The 24185-nt window shown below is 42.9% G+C and overlaps 1 protein-coding gene across 2 annotated transcripts in view; it reads right to left on the reverse strand.

The window, feature by feature from the left end:
- Positions 1–24185, reverse strand: part of COL24A1 (collagen type XXIV alpha 1 chain) — a 384809-nt gene that overhangs the window by 180056 nt on the left and 180568 nt on the right. For both annotated transcript variants that reach the window (XM_089684422.1, XM_089684421.1), the window contains exons 10-12: positions 18886–18930; positions 15488–15541; positions 14214–14258 (exon numbers count right to left, since the gene is read on the reverse strand). In XM_089684422.1, coding sequence (XP_089540548.1) covers positions 14214–14258; positions 15488–15541; positions 18886–18930 — 144 coding nt within the window. The remainder of the gene's footprint in view (positions 1–14213; positions 14259–15487; positions 15542–18885; positions 18931–24185) is intronic.

Below are 24185 nucleotides of genomic sequence, written 5' to 3' on the forward strand. Positions count from 1 at the left end.
AATCGCTGCTCCTCCCTTAACATTTTTCTTCAGTCTCGCCTTATGATGCTCCTATGTGCCATTTCCTACACTGGTCTGGTCCCAGACTGCCCCTCCCCTTCTGAAGTCACACGCTCCCTCTCCCCTTCCTCTGTTCCCCTTCTTGGCCTACTTTATTCTGACTTTCCTTTTTCCTACCTGATCCCATTTTTTGTTCTTTCTTCATTTCGCATGGAACCTATAGGTCAGTGATGGCGAACCCGTGGCACGCGTGCCACAGCCGGCACACCGAGCCTTATCTGTGGGCACGCCAGGAGAATCCAGCGGCGCGCTGTCTTCCCGGCTGTAGTGTGCGTGACAGCCGGGTCCCAAGTGCGCATGCACAAGAAGCAGTGCTCTTTGTGAATGGTAAGGCGGTACCTGGGACACATGACAGATCCCAGAAGCCGCCGGACCAATCACAAAGTGCAGCGCTTCTCGCGCATGCGCACTGGGCATCCGGCTGTCCGCCCACACTACAGAAGCCGGGAAGACAACGCGCGGCTGGATAAAGGAACAGGTAAGATAAAAAAAAAAACTCTGCGGAAGTAAGAGCGGGTACCTGTCAAATTCAGGTACCCGCTCCCCCTCCCTCCCCAAAGGTCAGCAGTCATCCCTGTGCTGTCCGCAGTCTCTGGTCATCCCTGTGCTGTCCGCAGTCTCTGGTCATCCCTGTGCTGTCCGCAGTCTCTGGTCATCCCTGTGCTGTCCGCAGTCTCTGGTCATCCCTGTGCTGTCCGCAGTCTCTGGTCATCCCTGTACTGTCCGCAGTCTCTGGTCATCTCCTGTACTTTCCGCAGTCTCTGGTCATCCCTGTACTGTCCGCAGTCTCTGGTCATCCCTGTACTGTGTCCGCAGTCTCTGGTCATCTCCTGTACTGTGTCCGCAGTCTCTGGTCATCCCTGTACTGTCCGCAGTCTCTGGTCATCCCTGTACTGTGTCCGCAGTCTCTGGTCATCTCCTGTACTGTGTCCGCAGTCTCTGGTCATCCCTGTACTGTGTCCGCAGTCTCTGGTCATCCCTGTACTGTGTCCGCAGTCTCTGGTCATCCCTGTACTGTCCGCAGTCTCTGGTCATCCCTGTACTGTCCGCAGTCTCTGGTCATCCCTGTACTGTGTCCGCAGTCTCTGGTCATCACTGTACTGTGTCTGCAGTCTCTGGTCATCCCTGTACTGTGTCTGCAGTCTCTGGTCATCCCTGTACTGTGTCTGCAGTCTCTGGTCATCTCCTGTACTTTCCGCAGTCTCTGGTCATCCCTGTACTGTCTGCAGTCACTGGTCATCCCTGTACTGTGTCCGCAGTCTCTGGTCATCTCCTGTACTGTGTCCGCAGTCTCTGGTCATTCCTGTACTGTGTCCGCAGTCTCTGGTCATCCCTGTACTGTCCGCAGTCTCTGGTCATCCCTGTACTGTGTCCGCAGTCTCTGGTCATCCCTGTACTGTCCGCAGTCTCTGGTCATCCCCTGTACTGTCCGCAGTCTCTGGTCATCTTCTGTACTGTTCGCAGTCTCTGGTCATCTCCTGTACTGTGTCCGCAGTCTCTGGTCATCTCCTGTACTGTGTCCGCAGTCTCTGGTCATCTCCTGTACTGTCCGCAGTCTCTGGTCATCTCCTGTACTGTGTCCACAGTCTCTGGTCATCCCTGTACTGTGTCCGCAGTCTCTGGTCATCCCTGTACTGTGTCCGCAGTCTCTGGTCATCTCCTGTACTGTGTCCGCAGTCTCTGGTCATCCCTGTACTGTGTCCGCAGTCTCTGGTCATCCCTGTACTGTGTCCGCAGTCTCTGGTCATCCCTGTACTGTCCGCAGTCTCTGGTCATCCCTGTACTGTCCACAGTCTCTGGTCATCCCTGTACTGTGTCCGCAGTCTCTGGTCATCCCTGTACTGTGTCCGCAGTCTCTGGTAATCCCTGTACTGTGTCCGCAGTCTCTGGTCATCCCTGTACTGTCTGCAGTCTCTGGTCATCCCTGTACTGTCCGCTGTCTCTGGTCATCCCTGTACTGTCCGCAGTCTCTGGTCATCCCTGTACTGTGTCCGCAGTCTCTGGTCATCCCTGTACTGTCTGCAGTCTCTGGTCATCTCCTGTACTGTCCGCTGTCTCTGGTCATCCCTGTACTGTCCGCAGTCTCTGGTCATCCCTGTACTGTGTCCGCAGTCTCTGGTCATCCCTGTACTGTGTCCGCAGTCTCTGGTCATCCCTGTACTGTGTCCGCAGTCTCTGGTCATCCCTGTACTGTTAATTAGTTTGCACTACTGTACGAGTTGTTTTTTCTAAACCAAAAGCTCGATATTCAGGTTTCATTGCAGTGTTGGCACTTTGAAAGAAATAAGTTGGTTTTGGGTTGCAGTTTGGGCACTCGGGCTCAAAAAGGTTCGCCATCACTGCTATAGGTGTACTGCACGTACACCCTAGTTGACCCATAATCATGCTTTACCCCCCTTTGTATTGCATTCTCCAAATGTTTCTTTGTGGTTCCCAGTTGTATGTTTTTCACATGACTTTTTTCTCCTTGCCTTTGGGCAACGTGTTCTCCAATACTTATGTATATGTATTTACATGTCTCAAGCTTGTTTCTAGCTTGGAAAATCAATAAAATGTTTGAACAAGAAAAAAAAATTTCCATTCTGGCCAACTGACTCAGTTTGATAGACTCTGATCTAAATCAAGTCTAAATCAATCAGAAAGAAAAGTATGACTATTCCAATGTTTTCAGATTCAATCCTTTTGATTGAATCACACATCGAACAGATGATAGAATCAAAGCATATATGGCCATCATTACACTGCAGACCCAAAGGCAACTGATAAAATGTTTCTTTCGGGAGTGTAGTACATTACAGCTCCTCTGGTACAAGCCAGTGATGTAGAGCAGAGGTCTCCAAACCTTTGCTTAATATTATCTGGCCCTTGGGGCACTTTACCTTCCACTGATATGAAGCGCTATTCCTCCCACTGAGACCAGCGATGGGGCACTATTCCTCCCACTGACACCAATGATTGGGTGCTATTCCTACCACTGACACCGACAGGGCACTGCTTCTCCCACTGATTCCAACGACGGGGCACTGTTCCTCCCGCTGATCTCAACGATGGGGCACTGTTCCTCTCACTGATCCCAATGATGGGGCACTGTTTCTCTCACTGTTCCCAACGTCAGGGCACTGTTCCTCCCACTGACACCAGCAATGGGGCACTGTTCCTCCCACTGACACCAACAATGGGGCACTGTTCCTCCCACTCACAACAGTGACAGAGCACTTTTCTTCCCACTGGTACTAGAAATGGAGAGCCAATTATCCCACTGACTCCAACGATGGGGCAATGTTACTCCCACTGAAAACCAAGCCTACAGTATTTGTTACTCCCATTGATGCCAGGGCATTTTCTACTCCCTCTGGCCACAATCCCCCCTAAAGTTTGAAGGGCAGTAAACTGGACCTTTGTTCCAAGTTTGTTTCAAAAGTTTGAAGACCCCTGATGTACAGCATGCATGTGATTTACATTCCATTTGTATATTTTCTTCATCTTTAGAGAAAAGGAAGGGCAATGAAGTTGGAGATATCACAAGATATCATATTTTATCATACCATGGGAAAAGGAAATCCAATGGATTTCAGGGGGTCAAAACTTCCTTTTCATCATGGCTTGTGTGCTGGCAGTGAGTTCATATTTGTCCTGGGCAACAACTGCAAAATGAAACTGGATAACATCAAAATGATCCAGGTTGCCATATTGATCAGGAAATGCAATCTATTTCTCATTTGGCATTACTAGGTAATTACTAAGTGGCTGTACCCAGCACCTTGTAAAACCAATGGATGACGCAGAAAGTCGCAACCTCTGTTCTGTGGTCCTAAGTTACAAAGGTCCACTGGAAACCAGATTTTGCATGGTGAGGCATCAGATAGCCCAACGGTGCCTTCAAAGGTAGTATGATCACTACACTATACAACATAAAACAAAACCAAGCTATATTATGCTAGGGTAATATTAGTAAAAATTGTTTTGTGCCCAGAGGTCACCTTTTAAGGGCAATTTTACTTTTGACTCTTAAGTTGCTACACTTAAGGATGAGTGTTTAATGAGGCTTTAGAGTGGTTTTCTGTGAGTTTTTTTTTATGTTTTTTATAGTATAATTAGGCTGGAACATTTTTGTTTTAGCCAATGGAAATCAAGTTACTGGAGAAGGAGATAGATGTTTAAGCTTCAAAAACACTCATTTTCAGGTTTTTTTCAGATGCTCCCATGGGGCCAAAAATGACTTATTCTGCTGCGTGAGCAAAACTAGCTCAAGTACCATATTGAGCTTCAAGTTTCAAGCCACAGGCACCTGAGCACTCATGTGAGAAGAGTCACAATTTAAAAGCATGGGATTTTGGTTGTTGAGCAAGTGCAGCTTTAAGCTACACAGAGCTCAGGTAAAAATTAGGGCAAAAATCTCTACCCTCCCGAACCAACCTTCACTAACACCTCCCACCCCAGTTCCTGACTTGCCTATGCAGCAGGGTCACATCCTGTGCAACACCTTGGGTAGAGAACCTCTTTGGTGCAAGACTATGCTGGACACTGGAGTTGCATTTTTGGTCAACCCCATACAAGTCTATAAGAGATTAGTATGCAGAATTTTGTCAGGGGTAAGTAAACAGTGCACAGGATGCAGCTCTGCTACAAAGGTAAGAAAAAAAGCTGATGTGGGGGCTCTTAGTGCGATTAGCTCAAGAGGGGTAGGCAAGGGGCAACAGAATTTTAAGTTTTAAAGTCTGGCTTAAACTTGCAAACTGTATGTGAATTTGGTGGAAGGGTTACAGTATTTCTAGTGGGTGGACTTCAGACTGCATTCATACCAATACAACATGCAGATCTTGCTGTTGCATACAAAAGGCTCAAAGGAGCCAGAGTACCCTCCAAGTTATAAAGCTGGGGGGTCTGAAAAATTTCTGTCAGGGGTCAACTCTTTTATGGAAATCCCCTTTATGAACTGCCTTGCACACAAAGATGCCACTGCTCATCCCAGCACACCCACATCTCCAATCTCCACAGCAACTTTCTTCATTCTTAGTGTGAAAACAAAGCATTTCTTTTTTAAGAAACAACACTTTTGGGAAGGTCTGAATAACACTCCAGGGTTCACGAACTAAGGTGATGCTTCGGAAAAATGTAACAAAACACGTCTTCTCTTTTGATTTAAACCATGTGCTGCATAAAGTTATTCGGCTGAATAATAGTACACATACTACCGATGTCTGTTAAAGCGGAATTCCCAACAAACAACTGAATATATGGTTGAAGTGAAGTATTCTATTTAATTCTGTTCAGCCATTCTTGTGAATCACATACCCTGCAACACTGTTTCAAGTAGGGTGAAACCACTATATACCACCGTATGTCACCTGCCATTAAAGTATGGATATGGGATATGGACTTATATGAATGAGTATCATATTGCTGGTGATTTTCTCTAATCAAGTCATAGTGCCTGAAATATGGTAGACTGAGACACTGGGAAATGTCTCACAGTATACCCTCCCACTCAATCACCCCACTAAATATTACAAATTATCTCATATTTGTATAGGGTCTTGAAATATTTATTATGTTTAAAGGGTTAAGGTCAAATTTTATATGTTACCAAAGAGGACTTTTAGATACAACCCCAATTCCAAAAAAGTTGGGAAGCTGCGTAAAATCTACATAAATAGAATGGAATGATTTGCATATCTCATTAATCCATATTTTATTCACAAGAGAATATAGCAAACATATTAAATGTTTAAAATGAGAAAATGCACAATTTAAAACAAAAAATAATGTCATTTTGAATTTTATGCCAACAATACATCTCAAAGCTGGGACACAGCAAAAAAAGCTGCTGAAAAATGACCCCAGTTCAAAAGTTGGGACAGGGCCATGTATACCATGGTGTAGGATCCCCTCTTCTTTTTAAAACACTGAATGTCTGGGAACTGAAGTGACCAGCTGCTGGAGCTTTTGAGAGAGAAACCTGGATATATCTTTCAGCATTGATGGTGTCTTTCCAGATGTGCAAGCTGCATATTCCATACCCACTAATGCGTCTTAATACCATCAGAGATGCAGGCTTTTGAATGGAGTGATCTTCAGGCATCCAATATTGTGTTTCCGCCTTGTCCCTTGTGCACAGAGATTTCTCGAGGTTCTCTGAATCCTTTTGACGATATTATGCACTGTAGATGATATATTTATAGTCTTTGCAATTTTTATGTTGAGGAACATTATTCTGAAATTGTTTGACAATTTTTAGAGGCAGCTTTTCACAGATTGGTGAACTTCTGCCAAACTATACTTCTGAGTTCTCTAAGATGCCTTTTTTATACCCAATCATGTTACAGACCTATTGGCAATTAACCCAGTTAGCTGCAAAATGTTCTTTCAGCTCTTTCTTATTAGTACCACTTACTTCACCAGTTTTTTATAGCCCTGTCCCAACTTTTTTGAGACATGTTGCTAAAATGGTACATTTTCACAGTTTAAACATTTGATATGTTTTCTAGTTTCTATCGTGAATAAAATCTGGGTTTATGAGATTTGCAATCATTTCATTCTGTTTTTATGTAGATTTTACACAATGTCCCAACTTTTTTGGAACCGGGGTTGTACTTTGAATGCTGTAGGGATAGTTTATACTATAGTAACTACAGTATAAACTATTATTTGTACTTTTTGTGATGAACTTCCCAATACGCCCAATCTATCTCAAAAATTCAATAAACCCACATATTCCAAAAGGTGATGATCAAATCTAAACTAAAATAATAGTAAACCCCCCTCCAATATATAATCCAATTTTTTGGAGGGGGGTTTACTATTATTTTAGTTTAGATTTGATCATCACCTTTTGGAATATGTGGGTTTATTGAATTTTTGAGATAGATTGGGCGTATTGGGAAGTTCATCACAAAAAGTACAAATAATAGTTTATTCACTTCCTAGGGAGGAAGTAGTGTTTTGTGGCTGTATAGGAGCTTTTTGATTGATTAACTACAGTATAGGTTGCTGTCTGTACAGTTTCCCTACAGAAGAGGTCGGCAACCTCGGCACAAGTGCCAGGCATGGCACATGGCCACATTTATGCTGGCACGTGAAGGCTGGGACACCTGACACATCAACACAGCCAGCTGCCGATGCCTGCGGCTGGCTTCACAGGAAGGAGCCCCCCTGCCTCTCTCCCACCTTCATTCCCAGAGACAAATGACCCATCAATACAGCCAACCACACTATGCAAGATATAAGGCATGCTGCACCCCCCTCCGCCCCCAATGGATACTGTGCCTGGTCAGCTAATCTGCTCCTGCCATCCTCGCACTGGGCACTCAGCAGATCTCATCCTCCCACACAGCACATAGCTGAAATCAGATTCTTTTAAAGATACATCCTCCATCTGCACAGTATATAGCTGCCTGTATGTTGCTGCTCTGACCTGTGTTGCTGCCGGGATCTCCAGATCAGAACAGCAGCAAAGCTGCAAAAGCCAGCAACACACTACTCAGATGGAGGCTGTGTCTGTAAACTAATCTGATCTCAGCTATGTGCTATGTGGGGAGGAGGAGCTCTGCTGTGTGCCTTACCATCAATGACCCCCGTCCTCTGACCCCTATTCTCTGCCCTACTGACCTCTGTACTCTAACCCCTGTACACTGCCCCACTGACTATGTTCTTTGTCCCACTGACCTCTGCCCCACTGACCCCATTCTCTGCCCCACTAACCCCAGACCTCTGCTTCACTGTCCCCATTCTCTGCCCTGCTAACCCCAGACCTCTGCTCCACTGATCGCTGTTCATTTCCCCACTGACCCTGTCCTCAGCCCCATTTGCCCCTGAATACTGCCTCGCTCCCCCCATCCTCTACCCGATGACCCCTGTACACTGCTCCCCTGACCTCTGTACACTGCCCTCCTGACCCAGTCCTGTGCCTGCTGACCCCAGTACACTGGCCCATTGACCCCATCCTATGCCCTGCTGAACCAAGACCTCTTCCCCTCTGACTCCAGTTCTCTGCCGTACCCCCATACACTACCCTGCTTGCCCCAGTCCTCTGCCCTGATGACCGCATCCTCTGCTCTGCTGAACACTGTCCTATACCCTGCTGACCTCTGTCCCCTGCACTGCTGAACCATGTTAGCTATTGGGAACTACTAATTTACAGGTGAAGAAACTGGGGCTGATATGAGGTGTGAAGGTGCAAAAATTTAAGGTGATCTGGAGTTTGAAGGTGCAGGAACTGGGGCTGATCTGAGGTGTGAAGGTGCAGAAATCGAGGCTGATCTGAAGTGTGAAGGTGCAGAAATTGAGGCTGATCTGAGGTGTGAAGGTGCAGAAATTGAGGCTGATCTGAAGTGTGAAGGTGCAGAAATTGAGGCTGATCTGAGGTGTGAAGGTGCAGGAATTGGGGTGATCTGAGGTGTGAAGGTGTAGGAATTTGGGTGTTCTGAGGTGTGAAGGTGCAGGAACTGGGGCTAATCTGAGGTGTGAAGATGTAAGAATTGGAGGGATCTGAGATGTAATGATGCAGGAATTGGGGTAATTTGAGGTGCGATGGTGCAGGAATTGGGGCTAATCTGAGGTGTGAAAGTGAAAAAACTGGAACTGATGTGAGGGGTGAGGATGCAGGAGCTGGGGTGATCTGAGGTTTGCAAGAGAAATTGGGGTTGACCTGCAATCTGATGGTGCAGGAATTGTGGTGATCTGAGGTGTAAAGGTGCAAGTATTGGAAGGATTTGAGATGTGGTGGTGCAGGAAATGGGGCTAATCTGAGCTGTGAAGGTGCAGGAATTAGGGTGAACTGAGGTGTGATAGTGCAGGATTAAGGGAGATCTGAGACATGAAAGTGCAAAGCTCAATAAATGTATTTCTTGCTACTATTATTATTATTTTTTTTTTTTACCGCACGCTGTATTCAAAAAGTTGTTACCCCTGCCCTACATCAACAAACATTCAAAGCTGGACTCCAGGTGACCACTTAATACAAAGAAAGTTGCAATTCATATACAAGAACTTTTTCACCTGCCAAAGGATTTGCATTTTTGTTTCCATACAGAGATTTACACAGGAATGGCAGACAGGAGAGCCAGGTTAGTGACCTGACTTTTCACAACTGTAGTTAAGTAATATAGCTAGGTCACCTCCTCACCCCCAGCTTGTGAATGGACAGTGAAAGAGCAGCAGCACGCAGTTCTCTGCTCACCCTGCTTTCTCCTCCTATCATCACAAGTGCATGTAGCAAACTGAAAAGCTCCTAGTGCCTCCCTTTCCTCGTCCAGCCAGATTTCAGGTATACAGTCAGGTCCATAAATATTGGGACATCGACACAATTCTAACATTTTTGGCTCTATACACCACAATGGATTTGAAATGAAACGAACAAGATGTGCTTTAACTGCAGACTGTCAGCTTTAATTTGAGGGTATTTACATCCAGATCAGGTGAACGGTGTAGGAATTACAACAGTTTGCATATGTGCCTCCCACTTGTTAAGGGACCAAAAGTAATGGGACAGAATAATAATCATAAATCAAACTTTCACTTTTTAATACTTGGTTGCAAATCCTTTGCAGTCAATTACAGCCTGAAGTCTGGAACGCATAGACATCACCAGATGCTGGGTTTCATCCCTGGTGATGCTCTGCCAGGCCTCTACTGCAACTGTCTTCAGTTCCTGCTTGTTCTTGGGGCATTTTCCCTTCAGTTTTGTCTTCAGCAAGTGAAATGCATGCTCAATCGGATTCAGGTCAGGTGATTGACTTGGCCATTGCATAACATTCCACTTCTTTCCCTTAAAAAACTCTTTGGTTGCTTTTGCAGTATGCTTTGGGTCATTGTCCATCTGCACTGTGAAGCGGCGTCCAATGAGTTCTGAAGCATTTGGCTGAATATGAGCAGATAATATCGCCCGAAACACTTCAGAATTCATCCTGCTGCTTTTGTCAGCAGTCACATCATCAATAAATACAAGAGAACCAGTTCCATTGGCAGCCATACATGCCCACGCCATGACACTACCACCACCATGCTTCACTGATGAGGTGGTATGCTTAGGTCATGAGCAGTTCCTTTCCTTCTCCATACTCTTCTCTTCCCATCACTCTGGTACAAGTTGATCTCGGTCTCATCTGTCCATAGGATGTTGTTCCAGAACTGTGAAGGCTTTTTTAGATGTCGTTTGGCAAACTCTAATCTGGCCTTCCTGTTTTTGAGGCTCACCAATGGTTTACATCTTGTGGTGAACCCTCTGTATTCACTCTGGTGAAATCTTCTCTTGATTGTTGACTTTGACACACATACACCTACCTCCTGGAGAGTGTTCTTGATCTGGCCAACTGTTGTGAAGGGTGTTTTCTTCACCAGGGAAAGAATTCTTCGGTCATCCACCACAGTGGTTTTCCATGGTCTTCCGGGTCTTTTGGTGTTGCTGAGCTCCGGTGCGTTCCTTCTTTTTAAGAATGTTCCAAACAGTAGTTTTGGCCACGCCTAATGTTTTTGCTATCTCTCTGATGGGTTTGTTTTGTTTTTTCAGCCTAATGATGGCTTGCTTCACTGATAGTAACAGCTCTTTGGATCTCATCTTGAGAGTTGACAGCAACAGATTCCAAATGCAAATAGCACACTTGAAATGAACTCTGGACCTTTTATCTGCTCATTGTAATTGGGATAATGAGGGAATAACACACACCTGGCCATGGAACAGCTGAGAAGCCAATTGTCCCATTACTTTTGGTCCCTTAACAAGTGGGAGGCACATATGTAAACTGTTGTAATTCCTATACTGTTCACCTGATTTGGATGTGAATACCCTCAAATTAAAGCTGACAGTATGCAGTTAAAGCACATCTTGTTTGTTTCATTTCAAATCGATTGTGGTGTTGTATAGAGCCAAAAATGTTAGAATTGTGTCGAGGTCCCAATATTTATGGACCTGACTGTATAAACTAGTTGAATTTAAAAATGTAAGAAATTATTATATCTGCCTGAAGTTCAGCTTCAGACATTCCCCATTGCACAACTGTCTTGTTTAGCCAGACTAGTGAAAATGAATATCTGATGGTACCGTTTAATCTAAAACCCTACTTGGAATTAAAACACCAGTTTTTAATGAATATTTCCATGTTGCTCGATAAAGCATGCTGCTGGAAAGTAAATCTCCGCCTGGGCCATAGTCCAGTCTTTAAAAGCTGCAGCTTGACTACATTGTCAGGCTTTATATTGCCATATGTTTGTGATGCGCTATATACAAAGCCAAAATGATGTAATGCTTGCTGTCCATGTGTGTGTTTTCCAAAGAGGTGCTGCAAGGCAACCTAAAATAACTCAGGAGTGCAGTGAAACTGGATCCCGACCAATTATCACAGTTTTTAGATCCTTGTAACTGCAGAATGTGTTTGGAAAGCACTTCTGAGGTGAACAGCCCCTCTGTTATCCGGTTTATTACATTCCGCTATGAGGTCCGCTGCTGAAACTGTAACATTTGTGGAACATTTACTGGTCTACAAGCACATTTGTGATTTTCATCAGATGTGTACTTTGGTATAAAAGAGCTGAATCTGAATGGCTATTCTGCCCAAAACAGATATCCCAGGTTTGGATGGTGGATGGACATATTGCCCACCAATTTCTTATACTTTACCTCTTGGAAAGAAAGTTTGCTTGCAAGTGGCTTAAGTTATGTGTGCACTCTTGAGCTTCAGTGCCTTCAAAGTGAACCTGACCTGAATAAAAGCATTTCTAAGGTAACAAGAGTTTTTAATGTTGAGATTAAGCCATAGCCCTCATAGTGCTAAGTCAAATCTTCTGTCATTAAATTGTCACATGTCTGAGCCTCTACTACCCACTGAAGTACTGGCATTCTGCAACTGAGTTAAAGAGGTAGTGCTTAGACTGGGAAAGTGCATGGCTTAATATTGACTTAAGCAAAGTCAAAGTCTTTATATATAGTCTATATATATATATATACAGTTGTGTTCAAAATAATAGCAGTCAGACATCACTAACCTGATCAATCACTGTTTTTGGTAGAAATCATATTTCTACATTGCAAATAATTTACTAGCAGTTGTAGTAGAGTAATAGAAATCCTACAGACCCAACAGTCATGACATGCATGCTGCTGATTCTGTGTAATTGAATCACTAATTGAAAGGGGCATGTTCAAAATAATAGCAGTGTGGAGTTCTATTAGTGAGATCATTCATTCTTTGAAAAACAGATGGCAATTATTGCCCTTATTTAAGGAAGGAAGGCAGAAAATGTTGTACATGCTGGTTACAGTGCATTTCTCTCTGAAATTCTGAGGAAAATGGGTCGTTCCAGACATTGTTCAAAAGAACAGCGTACCTTGATTAAAAAGTTGATTGGAGAGGGGAAAACAGCTAAAATGATCGCAAATGGTTTAAAATGGCAACCAAAACCTGACAGACGTGTAAGAAAGCAAAAAACTACCATTCGAATGGATAGAAGAATAGCCAGAATGGCAAGGACTCGGCCAACAATCAGCTCCAGGAAGATCAAAGAAGATCTAAAGTTACCTGTGAGTACTGTTACAATTAGAAGATGCCTATGTGAAGCCAAGCTATCTGCAAGAAGCCCCCGCAAAGTCCCACTGTTGAAAAAAAGACATGCTCAAGAGGTTACAATTTGCCAAAGAGCACATTGACTGGCCTAAAGAGAAATGGCGCAACATTTTGTGGACTGATGAAAGTAAGATTGTTCTTTTTGGGTCTAGTGGCCGGAGACAGTTTGTCAGACGACCCCCAAACACTGAATTCAAGCCACAGTACACTGTGAAGACAGTGAAGCATGGTTGCGCAAGCATCATGATATGGGGATGTTTCTCATACTATGGTGTTGGGCCTATTTATCGCATACCAGGGATCATGGATCAGTTTGAATACATCAGAATACTTGAAGAGGTCATGCTGCCTTATGCTGAAGAGGAAATGCCCTTGAAATGGGTGTTCCAACAAGACAACGACCCCAAACACACCAGTAAACAAGCAACATCTTGGTTCCAGACCAACAAGATTGACGTTATGGAGTGGCCAGCCCAATCCCCAGATCTTAATCCAATGGAAAACTTGTGGGGTGACATCAAAAATGCAGTTTCTGAGGCAAAACCAAGAAATAGAGAAGAACTGTGGAATGTAGTCCAATCATCCTGGGCTGGAATACCTGTTCACAGGGGCCAGAAGTTGGTTGACTCCATGCAACACAGATGTACAGCAGTTCTCAGAAACAGTGCTTATACAACTAAATATTCATTAAGTGATTCAAAGGAAAGCAAAATCTTCAAACATTTTTCAGTTTATATAGTGAATGTTTGAGTTTGTAAAGAAGAATACAAACACTGCTATTTTTTTGAACAGTCTAATATTCACAACACATATTTGATATATTTTTCTTTATGTTTTGATTTGAAATAGAATGTGTAGTGTTCCCAATGCATTTGTGTGTATGGAAATAAAAGCTATTAGAAGGATTTTGAGCTTTATTCACTTTTTTCAACACACTGCTATTATTTTGAACACAACTGTATATATATATATATATATATATATATATATATATAAAACATAACCTTAGGGTCCAAGATGGCTCTGAAGGGATTAGTTTGACATCTGCACCAGATGTTTGGACTTCAGAAATAATGTTCCTTAGAAGAGATTTAGGTCTGATGAAGATCGCTTTAAGTGACCGTAGACTCCAGCTCTGACTCCCTCACCATCCCATTATCCAATGAGTTCCTCTCTATTAATTACCGAGGGTTGTGGAAAGTGCTAAACCAAGGGGAGACATGCAAAGGTCTGGACTGCATCTGAAGTCCAAACCCATGTAAAAACTGTGCCTATTTTTGAGGACTCCTTGGACTCACACCAAAAGGAAACCTTACCTGAGAACTTCAGTAATTTGTATATTTGGGGCTCATTTTAGGAAATAATGCCTCATTTGTATATAACAAGTTCACTTTAACATGCCCTTATTAGCAATTATGATTGTAGTCTTGGCATTCAATGCATCCTCATTATTTTATTTTCCAATATATTTCTTTGCAGAGCATTTCATAACACTAATAAATCCTTTAACACCTATTAACGGAAGAAATCATTATCTGCAAAACCACAATTTCCACTTAAACAAAACACATTCTCTGTATATAACTTGGCTCTCACCTGCGTGCCTTTCGGTCCTTTTTTCCCAGGTGGCCCTGCCATTCCCTAAGGGAAAAATAATGATTAGTAATTTTTCTGTTAGATATATGGTTTCCTTTTATTAATGCCTGTTACGTAAAATGAGTAATTAACAAAACATTCCCATGTCTTCAATAGGTTCTCATTTTTGGTTGTATGGATAAGCAAACCTGTCACCTTAGCGTTCAAGCCAAATGAACCACTTACTGCAGAGCATACAATAAATTACCTTTAGCATTCTGGATAGTCTGCAGATGCAGAGTTCTGACTTCATTTGTTCCAAGTCAGTGACCCAGAAAGTATAATAAAGAGGCAGCTGGGCAACTGGTATTCTCAGCATGGCAAAGCTACAGGTCCACTTAGGTGCATTTTACATTCAGTGCTTTGTTAGATTTGATGAAGGCATTCAATTGGTTCTTCAGTTGTCTTGAGTGTTGTTAGGTTTGTGGTGTGTACCTTTAATAAGAAGGGTGTTCCTCCTGATACATTGCCTTTAATAAATGCCTTGTCCTATATGTTCCCTAATTGGGAACTCTTGATAGTTTAGAGATAGGAACTGTGTTTGGTTTGACGTGGCAGTGCGAATTCACATGTATTTGCAACAAAACCTTTGTTTTTAACCTGGGATGTTGAGTTTTGTTAAGTTTTTTTTGTGTTGACTAGTTGGAGATTGTGAGGTGCAATTTTGGTATTGTTTTTGTTGTTTGGTACAACACATTCTGCAAACTGTAGCTAAGCTGTACCGAACACCATTTATTTATTTATATAACCAATGAAAAGAGCAGAAAAGAGACACAAGCCAAAAGTAAAAGAAAGCATTTTCCATCATCCAAGTCCAACAGATCTTAGAACATATTCGGTACATATCACAAAAGTAAAGATCATAAAAATGCAAAGTTTTAGAACTTTGTTAGTTGATAAAAATGGCCAAACATAAGTGGATCCAGCTTGCTTGGGAGGACCTGCCCTATGCTGGAAGTGGAAAAGATTGGTCCAGTAGTGTATGTTTTGTTAGGTGGGGGGGGGGGGATTATGATGTGGTAAGTGGGGACTTGGTCATCAAGCACCATTTTGTACAAAAAACTAACTGCAATGTACCACTGAAAACATTAATACATAACAGCCCAAGCGTGAAGGTGCACTTAATTACAAACATGTTTATGGGCCCCACGTCACTGTGAACAGCAAATGTTAAGGTTCATTGGCAGCAGATTTTTTAGGTCTTTCTGGTTTTGAAATAAGTAAAATACACCTACTCGTTCTCCTTCAGGTCCGGGAGGTCCTGGCAACCCAGGTATTCCTATAAAGCCCTTAAAATAAATAAAGAGGTTTTCTTTTATTACAAGTTTAAACATACAAACACAGAGCAGTCAACTATCGGAGCCTCTAAAACAACTCTGAATCTTTTAATAGCGGAGGATCTTGTCAAAATCTACTGGAAAATATAGAACGGAATATACAAGTCATGCATGAATATGACCTGGAGGTATTTAAAGTCACATCTGCTGGCTGAGCGAGACTGTTCATGTGTATCATTCATAGACGACACTTGTTGGAAACAGAATCTCTTTGCCCAGCGATGTCTGCTGTGGTTTTTTTGAGCTGCCAGGCCCAGAGACCAAAATGAGATGTTATTCGTCACTTGTAGAAAAACTTCCTCTTGACAAATATGTTACTAAGCTTCTGGATTCATAATAATCCTTCTGACATCACTCCCTCTGTCTGCTTTCTGATTGTTGTGTTTGTACACGCACAGTGTAGCTTTGCCATAACTTGCTTGAATTTCCGTTTCTGATGTGCGGATAAGTAATCCCTCGAATGACAGAATCGTTGTACAGTAAGTGCGGCAAGGTGCAATGTTTAATAAAGGTAATCTAGGGTTTACTCATTCATCCCATGTAAGATTACCCAACAATACAGTAATGGGATTTTGGCTTGTAACGCACAAGTACCCATAACTAATGAGGGCCGCAGACATGAAAAAATCTTATCTAGTCCAAGAAAACTTTTCTATGATCTCTAATGGCAGGGCTGTTTAGATTTCCAAATGTAATCTATTGACAATCTGTCAGTCTGATATTGGGGAGGGGGGTTTAAACTAGCTGTTCTCCTAATCTAGACGCTCAGATTAGTTTGCTGTCTGTGCCCATCTTGTATTAAAGCCATTGGCAGTCAGCAAGAGTCAAGTTGTGTCTGTGCTGTGCCCCCCCCCCCCATAAAAAATGCATCATCTTGATTGTCATATGAAGCACCGGAAGGAAAGCCGCTAAACATTCACAGAAGAGAACTTTTTCTGCTCAGCTGTAACATACTGAAAATAGACCCATTTTTCCCCCACTCCTCGCTTATTCTATTTTTATTACAGATCCATATGATAGTGTTTCTTTCATGAGACTATATAGGGGTTATATTATGCATTTAGTTTAGATGCAGTTAGTGCTAAATTAAAATGTTCTGTAAAACAAGGACCTGTGATTTAATTGATGTGCACATAAATATGCATGCTGTCATTGCACAAGAGTGCATATCTACTGTATATCCATCCAATACTACAGCATAATCCTGGTGGAACATTGGTGATGCAATGGACAAATTCAACAGTAATCAACCCCCATCCTACCACAAATAAGGGTTGCCTGCATGTTCTCCTATTTAAAGTTACCATAGCAGACATTCTGTATAATTATAGAGTTGGTATCTGCATACACAGCACTATGGAAGATAAAACAAGTTACGAGCAAATATTATAGGTTCTTCCACAGCTAAAACCTCTATTCGTAGCACAATGTTTTATTTTGCTGGCTAGCTGGGAAACACAATTTGTTTTGTTTGCTGTGTGCACAGCCCTTCCATGTGCTCCTTGCTTTAAAAGCTGGTTAAAAATGGGGGGTGGTGGGTGGCCATTTTTGTTAGGCTTGTTGGAATGGTGAGAGGTCAGATCGGATATTTTCAGCTGCTCTTGTGCTCTGCTGAGCTTCTGATGTGTCCCTGCACCTTTAAGAAGGAATGGGCTCCCTCCAGTCAAGCCTGCTTCTAATTTATCCATTGCTATATATGCTCCAACTTGGAGACTCTCATTGATTCGAGTTAGTACCACACTATACAGAGGGGCCTTGAAGAGGCAGTGAGGCTACCACATGTATTTGCAAATGTGCAACCAAAGCCTTTGTTTTTACCACAAATTTTTTATTTATTTATTTATTTATTTTTTACTGGCTAGCTGGTATGTGTGCCAGGAAAATACCTTTGTGCTTGGTTTGCTCTGTGCAAAGCCCTTCCGTGTGCAACTTGCTTTAAGGACTGGTTATAGACTTCTCTTGAGCCTCTTCAATCCTATGGAATTCCCTACCCCAATCTGTCTGACTATCTGCTACTCTGTCCACTTTTCAGCGATCCCTGAAAACCTCTCTCTCTAGAGAAGCCTATCCTGCCTCCACCTAACATACAGTTTGCCCTCATGTTGTAAAATGCTGCAAACAACTGATGGCTCTATATAAATCCTGTATAATAATAATATTAATAATAAACTGGGGTGGTCACCATTTTTGTTTAGGCTATAGGCTCTTCTTTTAGGTACTCCTATCAACTTTGACAACCAAGTGGAGTGTGGCCAGGGCACTCTAGTTCTCCATTTATGGCTTGGAGATATGCGATATGAATGGCAATATATCACAAAAAAATGTATTGAGATCTTTAATAAATGTATTAACTTTATTAACACATTTAATAATTTAGTGTTTCGTTGTGTCTAAAGCCACTTAACCAGACATGGTACGTGCCAACTTCTCGTGGAGCACTACTAGTGTTCTAAGAAGCAAGTCCTACCTTAGGGGACACAAAACATGTACAAGGTCTCCATAAATGTGGTAATAAAATCTTTTGTAGACTTTTGTAGGAGTACACTTCCAATCCACAACCAGAGAATAGGAGGATCTTGGCCACACTGCCTAGCCAATACAGAATTTTTTTTATAATATTGAGATAAAACACAGACACCAACCCAATTCAGAGATTTCCCCATGGCCTAGAGAGATACCAGCAACTGAGGAGACAGAAATATTCTCTACAAGCATGAGAAAAGATTGCTGACCATATATTTGATTTGACGCAACCACATTCTTGTCTCTTATAGAACCCTAACCCTACAACACCATGGTGTGTTCTCTCTTGTCTCTGTTTCTTCAATTTTTTACTTCACAGACTTTTTTTTTGAGGATACATTTTTAAAGTTTATATCCCTGTTCATTCCGCATAACAGAAGCCTCCACTTATATCAATGACAGGTGCACTTCAAGCGGTCAGGTGAATGTGCATAAATTTTCTTGCAGCAGTTCTCACCCAACTTGCCAAACTTTCCTTCAACACTGACAGCCTCGGTTACACAAACTGCTCCAGGCAGGAAATGTCACTGCTCTCTTCACATTTTTAATGTACTTCATTCATTACGGGAAATGTAAACGTGATTGCTTTATCCTGCAAGCGTACGCACCTCTGGAATAATGTTTGCCTTCATGTAAACAGCGTGTTGTGGGGAAAGATCCCTGACACTCGGCAGCCAGTCTCCAATCAGGAGCTGCGATCAGTCACACTTCGTTGTACATGCATCACATCATTACAGCTCTACATATCACAAGCCAAAAATGCAGTGACTTACTCTAACCCCTTTAGGGCCCGGGATTCCTTCTGGTCCAGCTAAGCCCTGCGATAAAGAGAGAGAGATGTTAGTTCCCCATTGAGACGCCTCTCTTATTGTCTCCTGCATACAATGCGTGAAGTTTTTGTGTTTCGCCTCTAGTAATGAATTTCTTCACCGCTAACCCACAAACAGCGTCATCCTCATTTGTGAGTTGACTGAACAGAAAGGCATGCTGCTTTGGTTTATCTAATGTGGAATATTTAGGTATCTCACATGTAACAAATTAATAAGAGTTAACGCTGCGTGCCAAGAATGTCCTTTGTGTAATTGCAATTCTTTCATTAGGAAGAGCGCAGACTCTGAGAACCGTTAACCCATTCAGCGCTTCTAATTAAGATAAATGGGCAGCACAGTGGGTAAATGGTTAGTAGTTCTGCCTGGCAGTACTAGGGTCCCTGGTTCCAATCCCAACCACGGCACCACCTGCATGGAGTTTACCTGTTCTTCCTGTGCCTGCGTGGCTTTCCTCCCGCACTCCAAAGACATGCTAGGAGGTTAATTGGATCCAGTATGTGTATGTATGAATGTAAATTAGGGACCTTCGATTGTATGCCACTTGAGGGTTAGGGACTGATTTGAATGTACAATATACATGTAAAGCACTGCATAAATAGACAACACTATATAAGTACCTGAAACAAAATAAAATGCAGGGGTTGTTTGATAAGGGAGTCGCTTTGCTCATAGCCATCAACTAGGTATTAGTTTTAAAAAAAATGATAGCTGGATGCTAATTGGTTGCTGTGGACAACTTTATTTTGCCTCTACTCCCAAACAGGTTTACCAAGCATACACAACCAGGGGCGGACTGACCATTTGGAAACTCGGGCACTGCCCGAGGGCCCAGGGTCAGTAGGGGGCCCCATGAGATGCCCCTGGTACCTTTTTCATATGCTTTTTTGAGTTTGGGCAAGGACACAGGGGCCCCATGATCCCCTATTGCCCGGGGGCCCCATAAGTTGTCAGTCCGCCCCTGTACACAACACTACATTGCAAGTGTATTAATGGAAAGATTCAATGCAACAGAAATCCAGCATTTCTTCTGTTTGCCAATTTCTAATGCAAGAGACACATTATGAGGGAGATTTACTAAAACTGGTGCACACAGAATCTGGTGCAGCTGTACATAGTAACCAATCAGCTTGTAGGTTTTATTGTCACAGCTTAATTAAACAAGCTGAAATTAAAAGCTAATTGGTTTCTATGCAGAGCTGCACCAGATTCTGAGTGCTCTGGTTTTAGTACATCTCCCCCCCTAGTCTCTTCAGCATTAAAGTTCCTTACCTGCCTGTACTGCCCTGTATACTGAGTTGCACACAAGCAGCTCACTGTATAATTTCACCAATGCTGAGATAAATAAACTCCTGCACATGCAAGGAATGAATTATGTAATCTTGACCCAGCCAATGAAAATGGCCATGTGATCAAAGATGTCAGCGGCCAGTGGGGAGCTCCAGGACACTGCAGCACTGCAAAGAAGGTGAGTATAGTTCCGCTTTAAAGGAAACCTGTCATGATCATACAATTTAATTGGTGCATAATTATATTACACACCTGCTAGGCTGGCACGTATATATGCTACAGCTTCGGCCGAATGATGGTGTTGCATCTTCCTTGGCGGACTGTGAACAAATTTTTTGGTCCTGTCAGCAGATTCAAGATTTTTGGAGTGGGTTGGTTCGGTCTCTGGTCGATATTACAACATTGCAAATTTCACAGACTTCTTCTTGGTCTGGTGGAGGGCTTGGCGCCTTTACGTGCACAGCGAACCCTCCTCTCCGTGACCCTGTTCTATGCTTGTAAGGCTATTGTGCTCCATTGGAAGAAGCCTGTAGCTCCTACTACCTCATTTTGGAAATCCTTAATTAATAAGATGCTGCCAATATATAAGGCGACCTACATGAGCAGAGGTTCACCCAGAACATTTGAGAAGGTCTGGCATAGCTGGGTTTCAGCCTCCTCTACTCTAGCCTGATTTCTTGGAGGGTTTATGGATGCACCTGCTATTATATAGGTTCTTGAATTTGGATGGAAATTAGCTCATATACAAGGATTGTATAATATTACCCTGCTTGTGGTCTGGTGGGTACATCATATGTACAGTTTACATTGTGTACGATTGTGGCACTTGCACTTTGTCTCTTTATATCAAGGCATTGCACTATTTTTAGGAAAGGGGGTGGGGGATGGATTATTTTTGTATTGTGCTTTTGCTGGTTGAGCTAGTTGTTGTATTTTTACATGTTGAAATTAATAAAAATAATTTTTCTCAAAAAAAAAGACCTGTCATGACAGAAGGTATACACTCACTGGCTACTTTATTAGGTTCCATTGCTTGGTAACACTAATTGCTAATTAGCCAATCACATGGCAGCAACTTAATGCATTTATGCATCTAGACATGGTGAAGATGCCTTGCTGAAGTTCAAACCAAACATCAGAATGAGGAAAAAAGGGGATTTAAGTGACTGCTGATTTACTGGGATTTTCATGCACAACTATCTCTAGGGTTTACAGAGAATGGTCTGAAAAAGAGAAAAGATTCAGTGAGCGGCAGTTGTGTGGACAGAAATGCCTTGCTGATTTCAGAGGTCAGAGGAGAATGGGCAGACTGGTTCAAGATGATAGAGAGGCAACAGTAACCCATGTCAATATGAAACAAAATCTCTGAGGAATGTTTCCAACACCATGTTGAATCCATGCCATGAAGAATTAGGGCAGTTTTGAAAGCAAAAGGGGGCGCAACCCGGTACTAGCAAGGTGTACCTAATAAAGCCGGTAAGTGTAGTTCCCTGAGTCTGCTGTAGTCTGCTACAAAACTCACACAGGTTGCAGTTCTAGTCTATTAAAAGAGACCTTGCCACCCTGTAAAAAGCACAGAAAAATATTTTCAATGTTTTTATGTATTTTTCCTGTCCATAAACAATTTTTTATAATGCTAGCAAATTAGACTACTTCAATAACATCCAAATTCCTAGCACAGCCCCCTTTACCCTTGCACTCCTCTTCTGGAAAAGTCTAATTACTGTCTGTGCTGGCCTGGCTCCTATGCCTCTTCTTTTATGTAGCTGCTGGGGAAGAAGTGAAGGGGAATACTATAGAGTGTCACTTGAGTGACAGCTTTGAGTTTGCTGGGGTTGTTGACATCACATCCAAGATGGAGGTGGCCAGCAGCAGCAGTCTCAGGCCTTTTAGACATATACACAAGGAGTCTTTTACTGGTAAATGACATGCCTAAAACACACTAAATGCATATATGATTTTTGTTATTAGAATAAATGGTCTGGTGACAAAATCTAAAGTGGCAGCATACCAATTATATATATATTTTTTTCATTTTTGTATATTGAACAATTCAGGCTAAAATGTGTGGGTGTCTTACAGCAAACTTGTGAGGGAAATACTGGGATTGCAATTGCTTACCTATTCATGAAAATGCTAGCTGCCTGGCTGCTGTAATGACCTGCAAGCTTCAGGACAAACTTCAGTACGCATAAACATGGAACAAGCATGCAGATCAGGAAAGGTGTGCCCGAAACTAGGAAGGAACGAATCAAGCATAGGATGCACATTACACGGTGGAAGCGGAACCGGACAGCAGGGGTTAACTCTTTTTAAGCAGTGTGGAAAGTTACTGATGCTTACCTGACTGGTTGAGCAGATGAAGTGATTGGGAGGAGAATGGGAGGCTAGCTGGTGGGGAGGAGTGGTGTAGGTTCACTAGCAGATCAGAAAGCCTTGGATGAATGTCCCTCCCGCCTCAATTGTTTCTATAAACCTGTTTTATGTCTTTTGTTCTTTGGCGATTTGGCATCCTTGACGGGGGGGGGGTCTAAGTCTGGAGACATTGGGAAAACGGTGGGGACCCATCTTAGGTATGGTGTCCTGCAGTTGGTACAGTTCAATTTATAGTGACTGGGTAGTGGTAAGACTGGGGGGTGTCTAAGGTCAGCTGGTTTAGTCCCAGAGGTGGTGTTTGGCGGCTGTAACTTAGCTAACCGAAGCCAAAGACACAACGTTTTTTAATTATATGGTACTGTCATCGACCTGAAAACCATTTTGATCTGGATTGGGACATCACAGTGGCTAAGTGGTTAGCACCTCCGCCTAGCAGCACTAGGGTCATCAGTTCAAATTCCAACCATGACACAATGTGCCTGTAGTTTCATGTTTTCCCTGTCCATATGTCGGTTTCTTCCCGGTACTCTGGTTTCCTTCCACACTCCAAAGATATGCTGGTAGGTTAATTGGCTTCTGTCTAAATTGGCCCTAGTATGTGTATGAATGAGAGTTAGGGTCCCTAAATTGTAAGCTCCTTGAGGGCAGGGACTGATGTGAATGTACAATATATACTGTATATGTAATATACACTATATTGCCAAAAGTATTAGGACACAAAATCACCAATTCCAATCACCTCCATGGCCACAGGTGTATAAAATAAAGCACCTAAGCATGCAGACTGCTTCTACAAACATTTGTGAAAGAATGAGTCGCTCTCAGGAGCTCAGTAAATTCAAGCATGGTACCGTGATAGGTTGCCACCCGTACAATACATCCATCTGTGAAATTTCCTTGCTACTAAATATTTCACGGTCAACTGGTCGTGGTATTATAACAAAGTGGAAGCAACTGGGAACAACAGCAACAAAGCCATGAAGTGGTAGGTCATGCAAAATGAAAGAGCGAGGTCAGCGCATGCTGAAACGCACAGTGCATAGAAGTTGCCAACTGTCTGCAGACCTCCAAACTTCGTGTGGCCTTCAGATTAGCGCAACAACAGTGCGTAGAGAGCTTCATGGAATGGGTTTCCATGGCCGAGCAGCTGCATCCAAGCCTTACATCACCATGTGCAATGAAAAGCGTTGGATGCAGTAGTGTAAAGAACGCTGGACTCTAGAGCAGTGGAGACGTGTTCTCTTCAGTGATGAATCATGCTTCTCTGTCTGGCAATCCCTTGGACATGGCTGGGTTCGGCAGTTGCCAGGAGAACGGTACTTGCCTGACTGCATTGTGCCAAGTGTAAAGTTTGGTGGAGGGGGGATTGTGGTGTGGGGTTATTTTTCAGGGGTTGGGCTTGGCCCCTTAGTTCTACTGAAGGGAACTCCTAAAGCATCAGCATACCAAGATATTTTGGACAAATTCATGCTCCCAACTTTGTGGGAACAGTTTGGGGATGGCCCTTCCTGTTCCAACATCACTGCACCCCAGTGCAAAAAGCAAGGTCCATAAAGGCATGGATGAGTGAGTTTTGGGAG

The sequence above is a fragment of the Staurois parvus genome, unplaced genomic scaffold (genome assembly GCF_062004578.1).
Source record: "Staurois parvus isolate SC_StPar_1 unplaced genomic scaffold, SC_StPar_1.0 ptg000347l, whole genome shotgun sequence".
NCBI classification, from domain to species: Eukaryota; Metazoa; Chordata; class Amphibia; order Anura; family Ranidae; genus Staurois; species Staurois parvus.